The 23,669-nt window shown below is 33.1% G+C and overlaps 1 protein-coding gene and 1 pseudogene across 6 annotated transcripts in view; both read left to right on the top strand.

The window, feature by feature from the left end:
* Window positions 1–23,669, top strand: part of Dmxl2 (Dmx like 2) — a 168,340-nt gene that overhangs the window by 131,374 nt on the left and 13,297 nt on the right. For 4 of the 6 annotated variants that reach the window (XM_071608261.1, XM_071608262.1, XM_027925959.3 and 1 more), the window contains 10 exons: window positions 1,415–2,493; window positions 2,878–3,069; window positions 4,599–4,675; window positions 6,105–6,235; window positions 15,451–15,699; window positions 17,491–17,669; window positions 20,110–20,240; window positions 20,797–20,882; window positions 21,283–21,484; window positions 22,745–22,862. In XM_071608261.1, coding sequence (XP_071464362.1) covers window positions 1,415–2,493; window positions 2,878–3,069; window positions 4,599–4,675; window positions 6,105–6,235; window positions 15,451–15,699; window positions 17,491–17,669; window positions 20,110–20,240; window positions 20,797–20,882; window positions 21,283–21,484; window positions 22,745–22,862 — 2,444 coding nt within the window. The remainder of the gene's footprint in view (window positions 1–1,414; window positions 2,494–2,877; window positions 3,070–4,598; window positions 4,676–6,104; window positions 6,236–15,450; window positions 15,700–17,490; window positions 17,670–20,109; window positions 20,241–20,796; window positions 20,883–21,282; window positions 21,485–22,744; window positions 22,863–23,669) is intronic. The other 2 variants (XM_027925960.3, XM_034637280.2) reach the window with 1 other exon arrangement.
* On the top strand, window positions 10,913–11,908 carry LOC139704562 (small ubiquitin-related modifier 2 pseudogene; annotated as a pseudogene).

Below are 23,669 nucleotides of genomic sequence, written 5' to 3'. Positions count from 1 at the left end.
AACTTCATTCAGATTTTTAAAAATATCATTACCAGATTTACTTTTCAACTCTAAGAAATTATCAATTTTTTTGTCAGTTTAGATTAGACTATTAATATTTATTATAAAATCTAGCATCTTATAATTTAAGTAATACTAAAGAGACCACACATTTTTAATCTCACAATTATATTTTGAGAAATATAAGTAGAATTATTATAGTGTTCTGGTTTCATATACATTAAAAAAGTATGTTTTTAAAAAGCACATTAAAAAAACTGAATGTTAAGGCAAGAAAGTCACAAGTTTGAGGCAAGTCTGGACAACTTAGTGATACCCTATTAATAAAAAATTAAAAGGGCTAGGAATGTAGCTCAGTGTTTGAGCAACCCTGGGTTCGGTCCCTAGTACCACCACAAAAAGAAAAAAGAATAAAAAAATAAAGCATACAGAATGTTTATTACATTGCTTAGCTCTTCCTAAGTAATCATATAGCCATGTTTTTTAACATGGAAAATTTGTATGTTTACACATATTGGTTTGATGCACGGGACTGGAAAATCTTTACTTTTTACACTTTTGGATATCCTAAATAATTTAGATCTTTTAAGCACCTGGAGAGTATTTGTCAGCTTTGTTTGCAGTAAAATTAAACATGGGAACATGGTAACAGAATAGCTAAATAAATACTCTATCCATATACCCAAACAGTATGCCATTTATTTTTATAGTATATTCTACTAAGGACATACAGTCAAATTTATTATTTTAAAGTCACTTTTCTAGTTCACGTCTGTATGTGGTTACACTACCAACTTAACATACAGATTCACTTAATTTTATGGGAAACTTGCCTATAATCACACTGACTTAGAAGGTTGAGGCAGGAGGATTGCAAGTTTGAAGCCAGTCTCAGCAACTTATTGAGACTCTTTCTCAAAATATAAAAAAGGGGTAGAGATATAGTTCAGTGGTATAGTGTCTCTGGTTTCAGGTTCTAGTACCACAATAAATAAATTTGCTTTTTGTAATTTACTTTTTAAAATTTTATTTTCTTTTAAATTTGTATAAAATGTTGACATGGTTTTGAAATTAAATATATAAAACCCCAAAGTATTTTCAGAGAAATATAGCTTCTTTTCTTGTGCCCTTCTCCCTTTTCAGGGAACCAATTAAAATTTTATACATGTAAGTCTTCCTTCTGCATCTTCTTTTACTTAATATATCCTGGATATCACTCCATAGTATATAGGGAATTTTTTTTTTTATTTCAGTTTTATGGTTTTAATGATTACATGAATGTAACAGAGTTTAACCTACCTAAGGTCAATATTTATGTGTCCTTTATTATGAAGAAATGCTGACGTATTTTATTCTTTTGCAGTGTAAGTACAAATTAATACTAACTTTTGATGTATCTATTTGGTTTCTGTAGTTATCATCAAATCTTGTAACCCAGTGGTATTTAGTTTTTATAACTACCTTCGAACACATCCTTTGCTTCTTCGAAGAAACCTTGCCTCCCCTGAAGGAACTTTGGCAACCTTAGGTCTCAAAACTGAGAAAAATTTTGCTGACAAAATTAACCTCATAGAGAGAAAATTATTCTTTACCACTGCAAATGCTCATTTTAAGGTTGGATGCCCTGTTCTAGCCCTGGAGGTACTTTCCAAAATTCCAAAAGTAACCAAAATGTCTGCCTTACCTGCTAAAAAAGATCCACCTGATTTTGTTTCTAAAAAGATGGGTGATGTATCTGCAGAATCAAAAACTATGAGCAATGGCAATGGGAGTTCTGGCACTGACTGGTCAAACATAACTTCAGCACAGTTTGACTGGAGTCAGCCAATTGTTAAAGTTGATGAGGAACCTCTTACTCTTGATTGGGGAGAAGATCATGATAGTGCCTTAGAAGAGGATGAAGATGCCGTTGGTTTAGTAATGAAAAGTACAGATGCCAGAGGAAGAGATGAACAAGAAGATCAGAAGTCCTCAGAGCCTAATATGTTATTGACTCCTCAGGAAGAAGATCATTGTGAAGGTGATACTGAAGTTGATGTGATTGCTGAACAACTAAAATTCAGAGCTTGTTTAAAGATCCTTATGACTGAACTAAGAACTTTGGCGACAGGTTATGAAGTAGATGGAGGGAAGCTCAGATTTCAACTCTATAACTGGCTTGAAAAGGAAATTGCTGCCTTGCATGAGATATGCAATCATGAATCAGTTATTAAAGAATATTCCAGTAAAACATATTCCAAAGTAGAGAGTGATCTTCTGGATCGGGAAGAAATGGTGGACAAACCAGATATTGGTTCATATGAGCGACACCAAATAGAAAGACGAAGATTGCAGGCTAAACGAGAGCATGCAGAAAGACGAAAGTTGTGGTTGCAGAAAAACCAAGATCTCCTAAGAGTGTTTCTTAGTTACTGTAGCCTTCATGGGGCCCAAGGTGGTGGTCTAGCCTCAGTAAGAATGGAACTCAAATTTTTGCTGCAAGAATCACAGCAGGTATGGACATACTTTTGTTTTCAGTCTTGTTTTAGTAATTTCAGTGGCCCTTCCAGCTAGGGCTATAAAACTGTTTTTGCATTAATCCAAATATATTTAGCTGCTCTGTTCATAAGAGGCAGATATTTGTAGTCTATATGGTTTTTTATTTAAGTGAAAGTTTTGGTATGCTTAAAAACTTGAGAGCAAAATTCTCATCTTTGTATTTTCTTCATCTGGCATAGTACCTGATAAATACTGGGTGCTGAATAAATTTTTGTAGATTGAGTGAATAAGTAAATGAACATACTACTTTTACTCAAGTGTATTTTGTCAGATAACTGTTATTTTTTTTTCTCTTTCATTTTAACTACTTTGAAAATAAAAATTTACTCTCACTTCCAGGAAACTACAGTTAAACAGCTCCAGTCTCCATTACCATTGCCTACCACCCTACCTCTGCTTTCAGCAAGTATTGCTTCAACAAAAACAGTTATAGCTAATCCTGTATTGTACTTAAATAATCACATCCATGATATACTTTATACTATTGTTCAGATGAAAACACCGCCTCATCCCAACATTGAAGATGTGAAGGTAATGTAAAGTTTGTTTATTTGATGTTGTATATACTGAGAAGGTAAATATGTTATATTTGTAGGTCCTCAAACTTGAACTGACAGAAAATATTCTCAAGTGTTCTTACGTGCTACCTTTTCATTTCCAATCAATTCTGGACTATTCAATGAATGTAATTTAAAGTAAGCATTTTTCTTATTTTTGTAAAAGTTATTGTCTTCCTTTAAGACAGGTATGCTTTTTGGGTAATAAAATTAATTTTCAAGACAGTGTTCTTGCCACTTCATATCCCTTTAGATTATACATTCCCTTAAATGTCATTAAAATTAGAAATATTTATGACTCCTGTTTACATGCCAAAATGCAGTAAAAATGTAAGTTGAGGAATACCTGGGAGAGAACCATGATTAATCAAAAATGGTTCCAGAAATAGTATCCTGTTAGTGTTTCCTTGATGATTGTGTTTATTGAAGGCTATGTAATACTTAGGGACAATCAGAATTTTGACAGAGTTACCACTCCAAATTAAACCTATGCCCTGTGCTGAGAAAATTGAAAATTGTTACATTGCAAGAACTACAAGGGAGCTTGGCAGGATCTGAAGAGTTAGACTTCCACTGTATCAACTTAAGTGTATTTGTGTTCTGCTCTTCAGTTCCTGTGGTGGATGTGCATTTCAAATACCCACAATTTTTATTTTATTTCTTTTATTTGACAACATGTTTGATCTCTACTAGTACATTATTCTGAAGGATCTAAGATTTTACTGATCACATCAACCTTCTAGAGACTTCTCATTGGTAGTGTGAATTAATTGTTTGCTAGGTGAAGCTAGACATGTATAAAAGTGATAAAATTTATACAAGTACCAAGTAAACATTTCCAGTTCATAGAAATTTGGGTAAAGATTTCAAAAAGTCTGAAATAATTTCTAAAGTCCCTTCAAATTTTAAGATTTTATGAGTCTGAAAATGTTTATTCAATGTGGGATATCAAATGTGGTTTTATATCAAATAGAGAATTTTTAAACTTCATATGAATATTAAATGAATTATTTGCTTTCTACAAAATCAGCCATTTCACAGTGATTGATACACTTAATAAGCATTTTATTATTATTAAGATTGAGTATTTTTGTCAAGAGAAATTTATCAGACAAGCTTAAAGAAAAGTTCTTAAATATTCTGTACTTGTTTTTCCTTTTTAAAGAAAATTTTAACTTAAATTAACAATTTAAGTTAATTGTTGGTAGCCTAGGACAAGTCCCAGTAACATCAACGTTGATGCTTTGCTTAGGGCCTGGTAGATGGCAGGTTCACAGTAAGTAAATATTTGATAAAGATGTGTCTGAAGTAGTTACCTTTGTTATGGGCATGCATATAAAGATGGGTGAGACTTAGAAGTTTAAAAGCAAAGTTAGTAGTATCATATAGGATCTAGTCTTCCTTATGATATTGCTAGTTTCCTGAGTATTTTCTAATTTTTAAGATATTGCTGTTATGTAGAAATGTTAGTATAAAATGTAATTGTGGCTGTTTTGGTTTTAGGTGCACACACTTCATTCACTAGCAGCATCACTTTCTGCATCAATTTACCAAGCATTATGTGACAGTCATAGCTACAGGTAAAAAAAAAAAAAAAAAAATCACCCAAAATAGTATTAATACAGCAAAAACATTAAACCATTTCAGAGTTTTATTAGGATTCTGTTTCCAGGGACTGAGAAATCCCCAAATATGACTGACATAGAATCAGAAATAAAATGATTATTTGTTTAGTTATCTCCCAGAAACAACAGATCTTCAATACCATCTTTTTGTTTTCAAGAATGAAAGCTTACTGTCAAATAACTTACACTAAATTTTTTTCTTAGGAATTATTTCTTTTTGTATTGGATTAGCTTTTATTATTTTTAACTGGTTTTTAGTTAAAAACCTTGAAAAGTGAAAAAGTACATTTCTAAAGTTGAATTATTAAAGTAAAATTTATGCATTTATGTATGATGTAAAAGTCTTTGGAAGAGATATCAAGTAAAAGTAACGGTTTGAATTTTTCTAAATGTCATATCGCCTTCATTTAATGTATACTTCACATGTTAATAAGTAGAGCCATGTAAGTTCTAAGAAATTGAATCACTTGGAAGGATGATCCAGATTTAAATGTAGTATATTTAGAAAATTTTAAAAATAATAGAAGTATGAAATTTATATTAAAATACGTTTAGACTTTTTCTCGTAAATTTAGCAGCCATTTGTGAGAATATTTGATATTCAATAAGGAGTTACTCTTTCAAAATAACCTGTGCTCTAATTTTACCCTTTCTAGGGCATGTCTAGACAAATTCCAAAGATCTGGGAATGTAGCTAAATGGAAAAAAAAATTGGTTTAGTTGGCATGGTCATCTAAATGATCACTGATAACTTGTTTGATATCAGTCACTGGTTAAAATGGCACCAAAAAAGAATTCAATTACATTGTTTTCAAATATGTACTTTCCAGTTCTTAGTTATACTTTAGTTTCTGCTTTTGTATTTATTCAATTTCACAAAAAGACCCATTCTGAAGAGGAAAGTAAATACTTAGTGACTTTTGGCTTGAGGTTTAGATATTTCTAAAATTATGATTCTCCATAGTTTAGCTCATATTTTTTTAAATTCAGGGTTAAGCTTGTACAACTTTGCAGAGATAAGAAATCCAACAAACTAGTACCCTGAAATTTTCTGTCTGCTGTATCTAAACCCAACAATAGTCTGCTTACCTCACACTTCAAAATGAGTGCAAATAGAAAAGATTTCAAAATATTAGGTGGATTCTGGAAAAGAGTTTAAAAGAGTAAATGACCTCTGCCCAATGTAGTAAAGTTGATATTTTGTTTTAAAAAGCTATCAATAAACATTTATAACTAATTTCAAGAACTAAAATAAATTCTCATTAGAACAGTGAATTCAAGAACTTTTGCTTTTTTTTAATCTTCTAAAACAGATTATTTGTATATAGTATAATTTCTTATTACCTCTCTTAGGATGATAAATAACTGAATCTATTTGTTTTAGCAGTCAAACAGAAGGAAATCAGTTTACAGGTATGGCTTATCAAGGACTTCTTTTAAGTGATCGTCGAAGACTGAGGACAGAAAGCATTGAAGAACATGCAACACCAAACTCATCTCCTGCTCAGTGGCCTGGTGAGAATTTTAAGTGTTTTTTTGTTTGTTTGTTTTTTATTTTTTGAAATCTGTTTTGTAATTCCTTTTTTATTTTTTAATCTTAATTCTTTATGTCTATTATTTGGTTAATAATAAAAATCGAGTTCCACTGACATTTCCGTACTCCATATATTATGCATTGATTATATCCTCTCTCCCCTCTTTCCTTTTTTCCCCTAGCCCACTTCTCAGTACCTAATTGTTCCTCTTCTTTCAGATCTATTTTTTGATATGAGAGAAAACATGTAATACTTGTTTTTCTCTCTGCTTTATTTCATTTAACATGATGTCTTCAAGTTCAATTTATTTTCTTGCAGATGACATGATTTCATCCTTCTCTGTGTCTAAAAAATACTACATTGTATGTATATATACACACACCATATTTTTTCTCTGTGTGTGTGTTGGGGGTGGGGTGCTGGGGATTAAATTCAGGGGCAGGGGTGCTCTATCATCAAACTATATCCCACCCCTTTTTTAAAATTTTGAGACAGGGTCTTGTTAAATTGTTGAGGCTGGCCTCAAACTTGTGTTCTTCCTATCTCAGCCCCCCACGTTGCTGGGATTACAGGTGTGTGTCACTGCGCCCAGCCAGCCCTTTTCATTTTATAATTTTAATACAAGGTCTTGCTAAATCTCCAAGGCTTAACTTGGAATCTTGCTTCAGCCTGCTGAGTTTTGGGATACCAGCATGTACCACCACCATGCCTGGCTATACCATATTTTCTTCATTTACTCATCTGTTGATGGGGCACCTAGGCTGGTTCCTTATCCTGTGTATTATAAACAGTGCCACATAAACATGGCTATGTCTCTTTTGTATGTTGATCTCATTTCCTTTGGATATATGCCCAGGAGTGATAAAGCAAGATCATGTGGTAGTTCTATTTTTAGTGTTTTGAGAAACTTCTCTATTATTTTTCCTCAGTGGCTATACTAATTTACATTCTTATTAACAGTATATAAGGGTTTTCCTTTCTCCACATCCTCATTAGCATTTAATATTATCTTTTTTATAATAGCCATTGTAATGAGACTAAGATTGAATCTCAGTAGTTTGATTTGCATTTCCCTGATAGCTCAAGATATATAACATTTTTTTCATAAATCTATTAGCCTTTTGTACTTCTCTTGAGAATTTTCTATTCAGATTATTTGTCTATTTTTTGATAGGATTATTTATGTTGTTGAATTTTTTGAGTTCTTTATATATTCTGGGTATGAATCCTTTGTTAGATGAATAAATATTTTTTCCTATTCTGTAGGTTGTCTCTACATTTTGTTCATTGTTTCCTTTGCTGTACAGAATTGTTTTAATTTGATATAGTCCCATTTGTCAATTCTGGCTTTTGTTTTCTGACCTATTAGGAGTCCTATCCTGGAAATTATTGCCTGTGCCAATATCTTGAAGTGTTTCCCTCTGCTAGTCTTAACATTTCATGTCTTATATTAAGATCTTCAATCCATTTTGAGTTGATTTTTGTGTAAGATGAGAGATAACAGTCTAATTTCAGTCTTCTACATGTGGATATTATTTTTCCAGCACTGTTTACTGAAGAGGCTGTCCTTTCTCCAGTGTGTGTTTTTGGCCCCTTTGTCAACAATCATTTGGTTGGAAATATGTGGATTTATATCTGGTTCCTTTGTTCTTTTCCATTGGTCTCTGCTTTTATGCCAGTACAATGCTGTTTTTGTTTGTTTCTGTGGCCCTGTAGTGTGTTTTGAAATCAGGTATTGTGATGCCTCCAGCATTGCTCCTTTTGCTTATGATTGCTTTGACTATTTGGAGTCTTTTGTGCTTCCCTAAGAATTTTAGGACTGTTTTTTCTAGTTTTATGGTGTGTCATTGGTATTTTGATGAATATTACACTTACTCTGTATATCACTTAGGGTAGTATGGCTATTTTAACTATATTAATTCTCCCAATCCATGAATATGCCAAATCTTCCCGCCTTCTAGTGTCTTCTTCAAATAAGATATAAGAAATTATTTAACTCTTAAAAATTTGTTAAGACTTTGGAGTCTCATTTATGATCTATTTTAGAAAAAGTACTATATGCTGATGTAAAGAGTGTATATTCCATAGATGTCTGTTAAGTCAATCTTATCTGTAGTATAATTTAACTTATCTATTGGTACAGGAGGGGTGTTGAAATCACCCACTGTTATTGCAGTAAGGGCTTTCTCCCTTTATGTCTAGTAGTGTTTGTTTTATAAAACTAGGTGCTCCAACATTTGGTGCATCTATACTTATTATAATATCTTCTTGATGTATTATTCCCTTCATCAATATACATTGACCTTTCTCTTCTAACTGATTTTGTCTTAAAATTCTATTTTGTTGGATGTAATCCTATTTGCTTTTGGATATTCTGTTTGCTTGGAATATCATTTTTCATTCTTTCACTTTAAGTCTGTGTGTCTTTGCAAATGAAGTGATTTTCTTAGATGCATCAGATTGTTAGGTATTGTTTTTTAATCCATTCGGCCAGTCTGTGTCTTTTAATTGGAGCATTAAGACCATTTACATTCAGGATTATTCCTGACATTTTGTTGATTTTTCTTTTTCTAAAAAAAAAGTATGTCTCTTCCTTTAGTACTCATCTTAAAAGTTTGATGTTTACTGTATTGATAATGTTTGATTCTTTTCTAATTCTCATTTGTGTATCTAATCTTTTAGTGGGATTTATTTTTTCATGTGCTCTAATAATTTTATCATTCTTCCTCTTCTGGGTATAGGATTCCCTTATGCATCTTCTGTAATGTTGGTCTAGTAAGTCATGAATTCCCTTAGTTAATGCTTATCTTAGAAGGCCTTTATTTCCAGTTCTCTTCTAAAGGATTTTCTTTCTTTCTATAGCAATCCTTCAAGTAGTTACTTTTCTTTTAGAACTTGAAATACATCATTTTATTTTATTTTTTTGTCCTGGTGTTTATAGAGTTTTTGCTCAAATTTTACTGTTAATTTAATGGGTTTGCCTTTAACTGTGATGGTGTCTCTCTCTTGCAGATTTTAATATTCTTCCTTTGTCCTGTACTTTCAGCAATTTAATTATGTTATGAAGAGGTTCTTTTCTGCATGTCTATTTGGTATGCTATAAGCCATAGCTGGATGTCTCTGTCTTCCCCAAGATTTGGGAAGTTTTCTGCTATAATTTCATTGAATAGGTTTTTTTATGCCTTCAGTCTATAATTCTTCTTATTCAGGTATACCAATTATGCATATGTTTGATCTTTTAATGGTGTTGCAGAGATCTTGTATGTTTTCTTTATGGCTGTCTGAATGTAGTGTTTTGTCAGACTTGTTCAAGTTTTGATGTCCTTTGTTCTGTTTGATCTAGTTTATTGTGGAGGCTTTCAACTGAACATTTTTTTCTGATTTATTGGGCTTCTCATTTCCAAGATTTTTGTTTGGTTCTCTTTCATAATCTGTCTCACTTTATTGTATTTCTGATTAATATCCTGAATTGACTTTATTAATTCATTCAACTGTTTATGCGTATTCTCTTGGGATTCTTTTGACCTTTTTAAAAAATCATTCTTTTGAATTCTTTATAAGGCATTTCATTTATTTTGATACCTTTGGAATATGTTACAATAGAATTATAAAGTTTAGGAGATGTCATATTACCCCATGTTCTTCATCTTCTTACATTTCCATGTTGAGATTTGTTGTATATCCATTGGGATGTATATCTCTTCCATTTGTATGTAGGGGCCTTCTTGGTAAGTGGCTTTGTCTTAATTATGTCTTGGAGTATCAGTTTGTAGAATAGTGTTGAGGTTATTTCCAATTGAAATTCATAGTATTATCTTCCTGTGACTTCTTTGGCTTTGATTAGTGGGTTTTGACAATATGTACTCACTTTCTCTGTATTTCTCATAAGTGAGATTCCTCTGCTAGTTCAGGAAAGTATGGTGTAGTCAGCAGAATATGTGGAGTTTATTCTCTGGTTACTTCTATGATGGGATTGGAAGCCCTTATGAGGTGATGGGGGTTTCCGTGGGAACTGTTGATACTGGCTCTGTTACTAAAAAGCAATTCTGATACTGGTTGCTCCAATTGTTGTAAGGGTCCTGAAGCTTTTATCCTGTGTTTATACCCTGGTGCAGTTGTTGGTGTTTCCTGATATTTTGGTGGGGGCCAGAATCACAGCTCTGCCTCTGTAGTGCTCATATCCAGTTTTATCTATACTGTGCAATCTGACAGGGTATGAAGGTGACCCATGCTGAAGACCCTCAAAAGTGTTATGTCCACAATAGTTGTATTTTTTCTCTCTGCTGTTACCATGGAGTGACTTCAGGAACAAGATATCACATCCCTCTTGAGTATGGGTCACTGGCTGGGGCTTTTGTCCCCCCATACTTTCTTCAAGATGAAGTATTTTCAAGGGTTCAAGCTGGGCTGAGTGTAGCTCAGTGGATCAGTGGCAGCACACCCACATAATGCACATGAGATCCTGGATTTGATCCTCAGCACTAAAAGAAAAAAAAAGACTAAAAGAAAACAACAGCCTTAACAACAGAAAAGGGAGGAAATATAGAGTAAAATAAAAACAAAAACCTTCAAAACTTCAAAATAAGCTGAATGTGGTGGTGCATGCCTGTAATCCCAGCAACTTGGGAGACCGAGGCAGGAGGATTGCAAGTTCAAAGCCAGCCTCAGCAATTTAGCGATGCCCTAAATAACTTAGTGAAAACCTGTCTCAAAAAATTAAAAAATGCTGCAATGTAGTTCAGTTAGGTGAAGCACCCCTGGGTTCAATCTCTAGTACCAGAAAAAAAAAAAAAAAAAAGAAGAACTTAGAAAATAAAGAAAAAAGAATCAGGCTCATTCGGTGCAGACCTGGTACCTTTTTTGTGAAATGGCAGCTGAGGAGACTCCAGCGCTCACCATGGCCGACGAAAAGCCCAAGGAAGGAGTCAAGACTGACAACAGCGATCATATTAACTTGAAGGTGGAGGGGCAGGATGGTTCTGTGGTGCAGTTTAAGATTAAGTAAACTAATGAAAGCATATTGTGAGCGACAGGATTTGTCGATGAGGCAGATCAGATTCTGATTTCACAGGCAGCCAATTAATGAAACAGACACATCTGCACAGTTGGAAATGGAGTATGAAGATACAATTGATGTGTTCCAGCAGCAGACAGGAGGTGTCTACTAAAAAGGAAACCTGCCACTTTACTCCAGAACTCTGTTCTTACAGACCAAAAATACATTCTCAATTAGAAAACTGCAATTTGGTTCCACCACATCCTGACTACTACAGTATAGTTTTCTTTATTCTTTCATTTTCTCCTTCCCCATTCTTTTATTGTACATAAAGTAACTTGTGTATGTGCACAAGCATATTGCATTTTTTTCTTTAAACTAAATGGCCAATGATATGTTTTGATTAACATCAAATGGAGATGGGATGGGGAAAAATACTGGTTCTGTGAAAATATCCCCTTTCTCCATTAGTGGCATGCTCATTCAGCTTTTATCTTTATATTCCAGTAAGTTATTTTGCTCTCACTGTTTCAACAAAAAACAAAAACAACAACAACAAAAAAACCTGAACAACATAAAAATCCTTGCATACCTCGTTCGATTGGAGAATTTTAATGTTTTTCATTTATCATTGTAAAACCAAGGACAATTTTATAACTTTTTTGTATGCAGCTGTTACATGTAGGGCAATCTATCTTTAAGTAGGGGTAAATTACTCTTAAAAAAGATTCCTAGATAGTTTTCCCTTCAAGTCAAGCATCGTCTTGTTGTTTAAATAAACTTCTTGTTTAAAAAAAAAAAAGAAAGAAAAAGGAATAAAAGAGCAAAACAAAACTAACAAAAGAAAGCAAAAGAAGGAGAAAATGGAAAAAAGGAGACAAGATAAATTTAGAAAATTAACAAACTATATGTGTATATATATATATATATATATATGTAAATGTATGTACATATATAGAGATTTATATTATTTTGTTTTTTCATACTTTTAGACTTCATATAAATGAAAATTTTCTCCTTGCCAGAGTGCTTGAATGAGGGACCAAAGGTGGATAATCACAACTTCTACTGATCAGAGCTTCTCTCAGGTCTTCTTAGGCTGTGTACCCAGTGGACAGAGTGAAGGCTGAGTTATTTATCCTTGGTTCTTTCTGTTGTGCTTTCCAGGTAACTAGTGGGATAGATTTGTGGCTGAAGCTGGTTGGTATTCCTCTTAGTTGATTTCCATGCTGGAATGAGCTAGCATGGAATGTGGATCTTGCAGTATTTTTTTCTGTAGCTTTTTGGGCTGTATGCTCCAAGGATAGGGCAGACATTGGTACTCCACCATGTCTGTGAATGCCTCTAAGGGGAGGGGAGGCAATGGAGCTGTGAAGATCTGTGTTGTGGTGGGAGAGTGAGTGGGAGAAGAGGCTCTGAGTGATCTGCCACCCTAGATTCTGTGCTCTCAGATTCGGCTCCCATGCAAAACCAAATCACTCAGGACTGTTAACTTCCCCAGAGAATGATGACAGGTTTCCTGAACCCTGATTTTAAAGGGAAGCACCTTCTGCTTTTCTCTGCATGAATCTCAGGGGATTTGTTTCAGAGTCTCCCTTGCCTCAACTTTTTAACTAGAGAGTCAGTTGCTGAGACAGTGCTTGTAGAATAGCTGTGGGTTCCTGGAGATAGGACGATGCAGGGATGTCTGACACCTAGAGTGGTAAGCTTGGTCAGTAGGGCCTTTCTCAAGATGGCTGTGCTTACAACTCTGTGATTATTCATTGGGAAATTCAGATGACTCCTCCAAAGCCAACTAGCTGTTCAGATCCCCAATCTTAGATGTCTACAGGATACCAGATTCTGTTCCCGTAGAGTTCACTAGAACTCTCTTTAACTTGTACCCCAGCTGAGGGGATACTCCTCCTCCCTTGGTCTTGCTGCCATGCCAACAGTGCTGGGGTATTCTATTTCTAGTACTGTTCTGTTAGCCAAAAATCTCTGGGTTTCTCTGGGTTTCTGTCCCTTTACTGTTGAGTTCCAGCACCCTCCCACAGCTACCCACTTCAACATGTTCAGCCTCACTGAGAAGCAGGAGTGTGCTGCGTGCTTCTAGTCCACCATCTTGTCTCTTAGTAGTTCTTTTTTAAAAAATCTACTAGCTAGTTTCCTGATTGTTGCTTTTTGTAGATTTGGTGAATGGTTTTTTGTTTGTTTTTTGATGATGTTTTCCACTATGGATTTGGAATGCTTAGATACTGTAACATTATCTAAAGACTCAGAAACCCAAGGTTTCAAAAACCCAGTTGTGTTGACCAGCATAAAAAGCAAGGACTTAGCATCCTTCATAAGAGTGAACATATCAGTCCTTTATCCTTAGAAATTCTGTATTAGAGTTACAGCAGTATCACAGACATACTTTCAGATACGCCAAAGAAAATACAATTATTTTCAAGAGTGTACATTTATGTACTAGAACAGGAGTGACCCTTCTGTGCTATGTATGTTATGTTGTCATTCCTTCTCTTTTTTCTGGTTATCTCTTTCTTATTCTCCACTTTAGCCCGTGACCAGCACTGGCTTCATGAATGAAGGTTCAAAATGTGAGAAATCTCTAGGGAGTTTTGAATTAAAGAGACAAGACTCTAATTACCTTTAAACTGGCTCCAGGACAGCTCCTCCTAGCTCTAGCCTCCAGCCACCTATTATGGTAGCGAGGTTTACTGAAGAGGCTAGTGAGAGAGAAAGAACACGCCAGGGAGTGGACTTTTTATTGGGGAGCAAAAAATTCTGGGGAAAATCTCATCCAATGAAGATTAAGGGGGGGCAGCATCCCAAGGTCAGGGGCGACAATTGGGTCTACGGGGTTGTGGCTAGACATGCCTCCACACGGACAACCCCTCGGACCTGAGAAGGGTGAGGAAAGCTCTGGACACAAGATGTGCCTAAGTGCCTCTTGCCCAGCCAGGGAGGTAACTCAAATCACGTGCAGGGATGGCCTCCCACACTCCACATCAGTTATTTCAAACCTTCTGTATTCCCTTCAGTACCCCATGTATTTAAAATTAATTTAAGCATAAGTTTCTAGAAATATGTTGATTTTTGTTTTAAATTCTTATTTTGAAATAATTTCAGACTTATAAAAAAGTTTCAAAAAAAGTATAAAGAATTTTGTATAACCTTCACCCAGACTTCTCAAATATTACCAGTTTATTATCCTTGCTTTATTGTTCATTTCTTGTCTCTCATTTACTCACTCCAGATATGTGTGTATATCTTAATGGCATTATTTTTCTGAAATATTTGGTATTAAGTTACAGACAGTATATCCTTTTGTATCTAAATATTTTTGTGTTTTCTCTAAAAATAGACATGCTTTTACATAACTACAGAACAATTACCAAATTTAACATTCAACATTGATTCAGTACCATGCTCTACTCCATAGATCTTTTTAAAATTTCACCAGTTTTTCCACTCCTTTTTCTTCTTCTCCATTTAACATTTAGATGTAATGTCTCTTTAGTCTCTTTGAATGATGAATGAATTTTCTCCTTCTTTGTCTTTCATGACTTTGACACTTTCAAAGAGTACTGGCCAGTTACTTTTTTAGAATATCCCTCAATTTGGGCTTTTTTTGATTTTTTTCTTAATATTAGATTCAGATTATGTATTTTTATCAGGGGAATCATGAAAAAGATGTGTTCTTCTGAGTGCATAGTATCAAGAGGCATGTGATGTCAGTTATTCCCATTACTTGTGCTGTTAACTTCGATCACTTGGTAACATGGTTTCTCCTTTATAAAGTTATTATTTTTTCCTTTATAATTAATCATTATCTTTTGAAGAGTTGCTGAGTAAAATATCATATTTTAGCATCCAGTTATGATTCCTGTGTAAATCAGATATTACTGTGGGTTGACTAGATTGTGCTCTTCTAATTCTGCCATCCTTCTGCTTATTACTTAAAATTTTGTAAGGAAGATTTTTTCCTTTCCCCTTTGTATTTAGTAATTCACTTATTATATCACTATAGACTAGTAGATTCTTATTGTATAGGTTATAATTCATTCCTATCATTTATTTTGTTGTTCAAATTATTGAATTATTTATTTTATAGAATACAGATATATAATTTTCACTATACTCCAAATTTAGATATTTTTTCTTTCTGGTGCTTTATGCTGATATACTTCATGTGATATTCTATACTTTTACAGGTGTGAGCTCACTTATTAGTCTTTTGAGTTCAGCACAAGATGAAGACCAGCCAAAACTGAATGTTTTGTTGTGTGAAGCTGTTGTTGCTGTTTACTTAAGTTTATTGATACATGCTCTTGCCACAAATTCTTCCAATGAATTATTTCGGCTTGCAGCCCACCCATTAAATAACCGAATGTGGGCTGCTGTTTTTGGAGGGGGTGTGAAACTTGTTGTGAAGCCTCGGAGACAATCAGAAAGTATTTCAGGTAAGATAAGTCTTATACCGATACTGTATGTACGATCATTGTAAATTCCAAAATTAGAAGATTTTTTTTTGTTTTAAGAAAATTTACCTCAAAAATCAGTGAGTTTAAAGTATAGTCATTTTTTTTTTTTTTTTGGTATAAATAACTAAACCCATGTTAGAATATTTTATTTTTATAGAACAAACATTTTTGAGGTTAATAAAACAGGGCATGTTTGAAGAGGATAATAAATAGTAGAAAGGTAAGTAAGGATATGATGTTAAGGAATGAGGTTATGGAAAAAGTATAGTTCTTAGATTTAAATAAATCTTCAGCATTTTTCAAGATTGACCAGTGGCTTTAGATTAAGTTCATGGTGCTATATAAGGCAGCCATTTGAGTCATGCACAGGGCCTTTTAAATTCCAGTTTCTCTTTGTATGTGTATGTGTAGATATTTTTTCTTTATGGGCAACTGTGTTTTCATCCCACTTTTTTAAGATGGTAGGATATAGTGAGTTACACACAGATACTTTTTTTCTTGGTGCTAAAACATGGAAATAATCTTAATTCATCCCTGGAAATGGTCATATTATACTGACACAGAGTTCAAACGACTCATATTCCAAACTCTGTCCTTAACTTATGCATAGGTTCCTGTGTAAGCTAATGTAAAGGAAGTGATCTCACCAATTCTCTTTGCTTCTACTTCTGTTATAGGTAGATTTCTCTTTCTTCCTAATTGTAGACCACTTTAAATCTAAAGGTTATCCCTACAAATCACTTATTTCTCTTCCTGAATTTTCTGTTTTTTGTTTCTGGTTATTTTATCCATCAATAAATATCCAGAGTAAGTATCCAGAATAGAAAATCCACAGAGACAGAAAACAAATTGATGGATTGAGTGATTGCTTAGTAGGTGTAGGGTTTCCATTTGGGGTAGTGACATACTTTAGAACTAGATAAATGTGGTAGTTGAGTGCTATTGTAAATATATTGGATACTACTGAATAGTATACTTAAAAGTAGTCAATTTTATGCTATATAAGTTTCACCTAAAGATTTTAAAAAAGAAAATGGATTTGTTGTTCTTTCTAACTCTCACATAACCAATTAGTTCCTAAATCCTGATTTTTTTTTTTTTTAATGTATTCCTTATATCAAGCTCTCCCTGTAGGTTTAACAGCCTACCATACTAGTCAGGCCCTTCTTATGCCATCTTCCGTTTTCCTCTCTAATTGATCAAACAGACCAGACCTCATCTAGGGACTAGGTTAAAAACCTTTAGTGAAAATTGACTGTAAATTCCTAGCTTCAGGTCCAGAGGCTAGTCCTAGCCCAAGTCTAGACTTTGTAATGGTAATTACTCCTCTCCTGATTTCTGTCTAGCACAAACGATATTTTTACTCAAACCTCCTTTGGCCATTTGTTCCTGTTCTCTTTTCCCTTCTTCCCATGGGGTTTCTGCTTTAAATCCTTTGTATTCATTGAATCTTTCTTGATCCATGTATCCAGAAATAATCATTCACTCTCTCTAATACTTATTGAATATACCACTTATTTAATTCATTTTATGGAGAATTACTTTAATCCTTATTCTATATAGCAAATAGGCTACTCCATGGAAGATATTCATCTCCAACTTTCCCATGACTGCTAGAAAACTGACACAGTAACTAGAACAATTTAGAAGTGCACATATAAGTAATTTAATTTTGACTAAAATATGGAAAGAGTGGGTTGAAAAGAAAAGTTAACTCTATAAATTAATGATGTATAACAAATGCATATTTTTAAAAAAATCTTTATTCAGCACCTCCTGCTCCTTCTGAAGACATAGATAAACACCGTAGGAGATTTAACATGAGAATGCTGGTCCCTGGAAGGCCTGTAAAAGATGCTACCCCACCACCAGTGCCTGCAGAAAGACCATCTTACAAAGAAAAATTTATTCCTCCTGAACTTAGTATGTGGGATTACTTTGTTGCAAAGGTAAGGAGTGTGAGGGATGCAAGCTTTAATTTAAGTGCATTTGTTTTATTCACTCCTGTGTTTTTGTCACATAGGAATTATGGAGCCCCTTTTGGATTGAATCACCATAGTTTAGACATTTAATTTCTCAAATCCAGAAAATAAATAGTCCTAGTAACATTTAAGAATGATCAGATACTTGATGGATGAGACAAATTAGTTCATATGGAATTTAGGTATAAATCAGAAGTCAGTTCTTAAAATATAATCAGCATCTTTTTCTAGTGACTGGGATTCTTGTGTTTACTATTAACTTTTCTGATAATTAGTAATTTCCTTGGTCACCATGGAATTAGAACAGGAAACAGATGAATATTTGGTGGTTTGGTCAGTCTGTGGTGAGGCCTCATGATATATCACTTTTTCCCCAAAGCAGTAAACTTCTCTGGAACTGGAGTACTCGTGGTGATTGCATTCCTTATACCCCCCCATACATACTATGCTGGGAACACACTAATACTGCTATTTCTTTCCTGCACTATGCTTTTTGGAGTTCCTTATTCTTCTGTTGATGTTTCCCTCTTTACATGTGTTAACACTGTTGTCACTTTGCTGTGCATCCCCATAAGAGAATGCATTTGTTGTGCTTCTTTCCCATTTAAAGATTTTAAAATCTTTATTAGGTCTCACCTTATTTTTTTTGCTATTGGGGGTGTGGTACCAGGGGTTGAACCCAGGGGTGCTTAACCACTGAGCTGCATCCCAGCCCATTTTTTATTTTGAGACAGGGTCTTACTGAGTTGCTCACTGAGAAACTCTGAGAGTAGGAACCAACAATTTGTGTTTTAACACGTCCTCCTAGTAGTTCTGTGTGTTAAAGTTTGAAAACCACTGGCTTACACAAATTGTGAGTGCAGGTTTCCAGGTTTACACTCTTAACAGGATTCCTGCTTATACTTCCAGGATCTTTCTGGCTTATCTTTTGAAATGTTGATCAAGTTGCATTTCATTGTATTTATGTAGAAAACCAGGGAATTAATAAAGTATGCTTAAAAACATAAGTTTTTAAGTTAGGTGTCATATTGCAGTGTAAGTGTAATTAATGATGTTTGCACAATGAAAAAATCTCCTAACAATGAATTTCTCAAAATACATTCTGGTTGTTAAGCAGCATGTGGCTGTAGATAGGCAGTCCCACCCACCCATCCACCATCCATCCCTCCTCCCTCCCTCCCTCCCTCCCTTCCTTCCTTCCTCTAAGTAAATTTAATTTTTTTAGCATTTTACTGTTCCATATTTTTATTGATGCATTATAGTTGTACATAATAGTTGGATTCATTTTTACATATATGTACATGCATACAATGTAAACAATATAATTTGGCCAATATCATTCCCCAGTATTTCCCCTTTCTTATGCTTTATTAATGATAGTATTGATGTAGCTTACTTGGAATACTTTTTCCAGTTCATTTGTTTTTAAATTTTGATGTTTTGATGCATAGAATTTTTAAAAAGTATTTAATCATGTCAATGTTTTATGATTTATTGCCTTATTTTTGTGTAGAGAAGGTCTTTTTCTATTAATAAATATGTTTACTATTATTTTCCACCTGCTCTTCTTTCTTCTTCTTTTTAATTCTGTATCTAGAATAAACCAAGGATCAGACTTTATCTCTTATTTCCCCTAAATAGCTTAGTAGTTTTTCTGTCATTACTCATTAAATAATGTCCTCTCCCCTCATTGACTTATGATATTGTCTTTATCATGGATTAAGTTCTTACACTATTTTGGACTATATCTTTGCATCAAAATCTATACTGTACTTCTTAATTACTACTTTTAATATTTACTAACAAATTATATCTTTCATGCATAAAATGATTTCTCAGCTACTCTTGTTTTCCCTATTAACTGTAGACTCATTAAATTTCAAAAAAAAGGAAAAGTAATCCCCATAGAAATTTTTATTTTAGTTATTTAAATCCTCTACAAATTGAGGCTCAGAATGTGGGTCAGTAGGAAAGCGCATGCATTATGCACAAGAGTTCAGCCTATAGCAACACATACATAGTTAAAAAAAAACACTAAAACTTGTTAAAAATCATAGTTTTTATGCATCTTAGTCTGTTTTGTAGGTATGGAAAGGTTTATAATTTCCTTCATTTTATTGCTAATCTGTAAAAATAAAATTATTGATCTTTAAAAATGTTATATATAGCTACTTAATTATTTTATTAATCTGAGAGTTTTACCTGGTTATCTTGACTATTCTTAAGTCTAGAATCAGCAAGAGAATATTTTAACTGAGATTGACACAATTTAACATGTTCAATATTAAATAAGAATTCTTAAAATTATGTTTTAAGAATATATATTTAAGGCTTAAAAGTATATTTATATAGTATATAAATTATATATCTAATTACATATTTAAAAATCATTTTACTTTTATTGCAGCCATTTCTTCCTTTATCTGATAGTGGTGTAATATATGATTCTGATGAAAGTGTTCATAGTGATGAAGAAGATGATGATGCCTTTTTCTCAGACACACAAATACAGGAGCACCAAGATCCAAATTCCTATAGGTAAATGAGGCCTTTTTTTTTTCCTTTTTATCTTTTGTAGGCAATCCTGGCATTTTTCATTTCAAATGACATTTTTACCATGAGTTATGTTAAGAATTGACTTACATTTTCAAGTTAGAAATTTTGTACCTTTGAGGTAAATTTTTCTACAGAGTGTTTCCTTCATATCCAGTCTCAAAGAAAACCTTTTGTAAAGATTATAAACACATTTTTAGTGAGGAAAACATGTAATTTATTGATATGCTGTTAGAACTTACTAGGTAATTTATTAATATGTTACTAGATTCCATATGACCATGTGATAAATATTTTCTACTAGGTAATTTTCACATAAGGCAATTTTGATATATTATTGCGTGTATTTATTTTTCAGACTACAAAGATACCATTTTTTTTTTTACAAAGATACCATTTTTTACACAGTAAAATTCAGTAGTAGTTTTGTGGGGGTGGGGTTTGGAGATTTTGCTAAACATTTGGTAGGGAACATTACTATTGCTTCTCCCATGGTTTTATTTTTCAATTTATGAGAATTTTTTTTTTCTCCCTTAAATAGCTGGGCTCTTCTGCATTTGACAATGGTTAAGCTAGTACTTCACAATGTCAAGAATTTCTTTCCTATTGCCGGACTAGAATTCTCTGGTGAGTTTGGAATTTGAGAATTCATATTATTAAATGTAATTTATTACCATCAAGCTTCTTTTTTAAAAAAAATCTATATAAAAGGCCATTTGGTACTTAACAAATACTGCATTGGAGATTTTATAAAGTCTTATTTATTTTAGCCTCCAACCTATGATAACAAGAGTTACTGTGTATACATAGAAGATTTAAAGAATAAGAAACTTGACCAGTAAAGCTAGATATTTTCTTAGCTCATTTTAGAGAGCTAGCCTTCTGTTTTGTTGAAAATATTGAGACTCTAAATGGCATTAGATAAACATTTTCAAAATCATCAGTATTTTCAACTGTCGTGGCTCTATGTGAATGATGATCAATATATTTTACCAAAATGAAATGACATATTCTATCATCTATTTAGAGCTGCCTGTAACATCACCCTTGGGTATTGCTGTAATTAAAAACTTGGAGAACTGGGAACAGATCCTGCAAGAGAAAATGGATCAATTTGAAGGTCCCCCCCCTAACTATATCAACACATATCCAACTGATATTTCAGTCGGAGCTGGACCAGCTATTCTTCGAAATAAAGCAATGCTGGAACCTGAAAATACTCCATTCAAGTAAGAAAGCTTTTACACTGCTGATGACAGTTTAGCTTTAACTTTTCTGGAAGTCATATTTTGTCAATATGACTTCCAGAAAAGTTAAAACTAAACATTCATGAAAACATTCATGACTTTGAATCTGCAGTCTTTTTTTAAGCAGAAATCTGGGTAAAAAATTATTTTTTCCCAGAATTACATATTATTCAAAAGACATATTTCTTTTATATTCAGGAAAGTATCTTTATTCTATATTTCTGTTCTGTTATTTTCAGAACTATTAGAGAAATTTTATTTTGATAACAATCTGCATATGTAAAATGCTTCTGAACTTATGTGGGTAATTGACACAGTAGGAGTTTTTGTTGATGTTTTGATTTTTTATGTGCCCATCTCAGGCCCTTTTCATAAAAAGCATGGCTTTTTTAAAATTAAATTTTAGCTAGTGCATTAAAAATATAAGAATTATACAAAAACTGTACTCTGATTCTCAGATTATCATTTAATTGAAAATATAACAGAGCCCTTTAAAGGCATTTAGAAATGAACAGATTTAGAAGCAACAAATTCAGATAATTTTGTGAGAGCATAAACTACAGCCTTGCTCCATAATACCAAATATGAGATGAAAATAGCAATTACTTTTAAGGAGCAAGGCCGAAGTTTGGCTTTGCATGGTGATTTTAAAGCTAATAGAATTAGTAATGTATTGTCATACATGATTCAAGAAGAATGAGGAATTTAGGTTACTGGCAAATGATCTCTTTCAAAGATTTTTTACATGAACCTTTCAATTAATTTGGACATATTAACGGAGTATCATATGATGTTCCACACATATATACAGTGTGGAATGTTGAAATCAGGTTAAACATAGAAGCATGCTCGTTTTGAAGCAGCTGGCCATGATTAGGAGTATTGCTCATAAGCTTGAAAGGGCAAGGCTGTTTAACCTTAGGCCATTAGAAATGTAATCTGCCATTTTATGTTCATTGGTCTTGCTTTAACTAACAGGACCAACCTAAAGTGTAATTTTAAAAGAGAGTAATAAGAAATTCATTTGATACTTCGCTCAACCAGTTCATTTGATGTAGTTAGATAATTATAGGATAAAGGAATTCTTTTTAGGTGAACTAAAAAATAAAATAATCATAAAATTTTGTTGGGTTCAATGCTGTCTCTGCAATAGATTTTAGAGTTTTCAAAACAAGTATCTGCATACATGAAACCCTTTTCCTATAGACTAAAATATTGTGGTATGTTAATTATGTTTAATAGGTCCCGAGATTCTTCTGCACTTCCAGTCAAGCGACTTTGGCATTTCCTTGTTAAACAAGAAGTCCTTCAAGAGACATTTATTAGATATATTTTCACTAAGAAAAGAAAACAGAGTGAGGTATTTTTAAGAAATATATTTTCTATTATAATTTTTCTGTTTAATTTTTCTTTAGTATTCCTAATTCAGTACTTGATTTATTTTGAAAATTTATTTTTGGTTCAAACTATTATAGTATCTTTCATACATTATGGATAATAGCTAAAATTACTAAACTACAACAAACAGTGAACTTCTTTTTTTTTTAATATTTTTTTAAATTGTTGACAGACCTTTATTTATTCATTTATTTGTATGTGGTGCTGAGAATTGAACCTAGTGCCTCACAAATGCAAGGCAACCGCTCTACCACTGAGCCACAACCCCAGCCCCAGTGAACTTCTTTTAAGATAAAATTCTGTCATTTTCATTTCTTAGCAATGAAAGAACATAAGTCCCTTGATAAATCATATATACTCAAGTGAATGTTGGTACTCCCTTTAGTATATTTGCTTTTAGACTTTTTTTATGTAACAACTTTGTGGTGGATGGTTTTGGGAATTTAATATTTAAATAAGATTCTCAAAATATCATTTAATAAAAAATAGAACAGAGCCCTTTAAAAGCATTTATTAAGTATTTAGAAATGAACAGATTTTGAAGCAGCAAATTCAGGGTAATTTTGGGAGAGATTAAATTACAGAAATACCAAATACAAGATGAATAATTATTGCTTCTATAGAGCAAAGCAGAAGTTTGGCATTGCATGGTGATTTTAAAGCTAATATAATTAGTAACATAATGCCTTACATGATTCAAGAATAATCAGGAATTTAGATGACTGGCAAATGATCTCTTCCTTATCAAAGATCTTTTATATAAACCTTT

Source organism: Marmota flaviventris, chromosome 2 (genome assembly GCF_047511675.1).
Source record: "Marmota flaviventris isolate mMarFla1 chromosome 2, mMarFla1.hap1, whole genome shotgun sequence".
Classification (NCBI taxonomy): Eukaryota; Metazoa; Chordata; class Mammalia; order Rodentia; family Sciuridae; genus Marmota; species Marmota flaviventris.
Note: the sequence above shows the minus strand (reverse complement) of the source record. Positions and strands in the feature narration are given on the sequence as shown.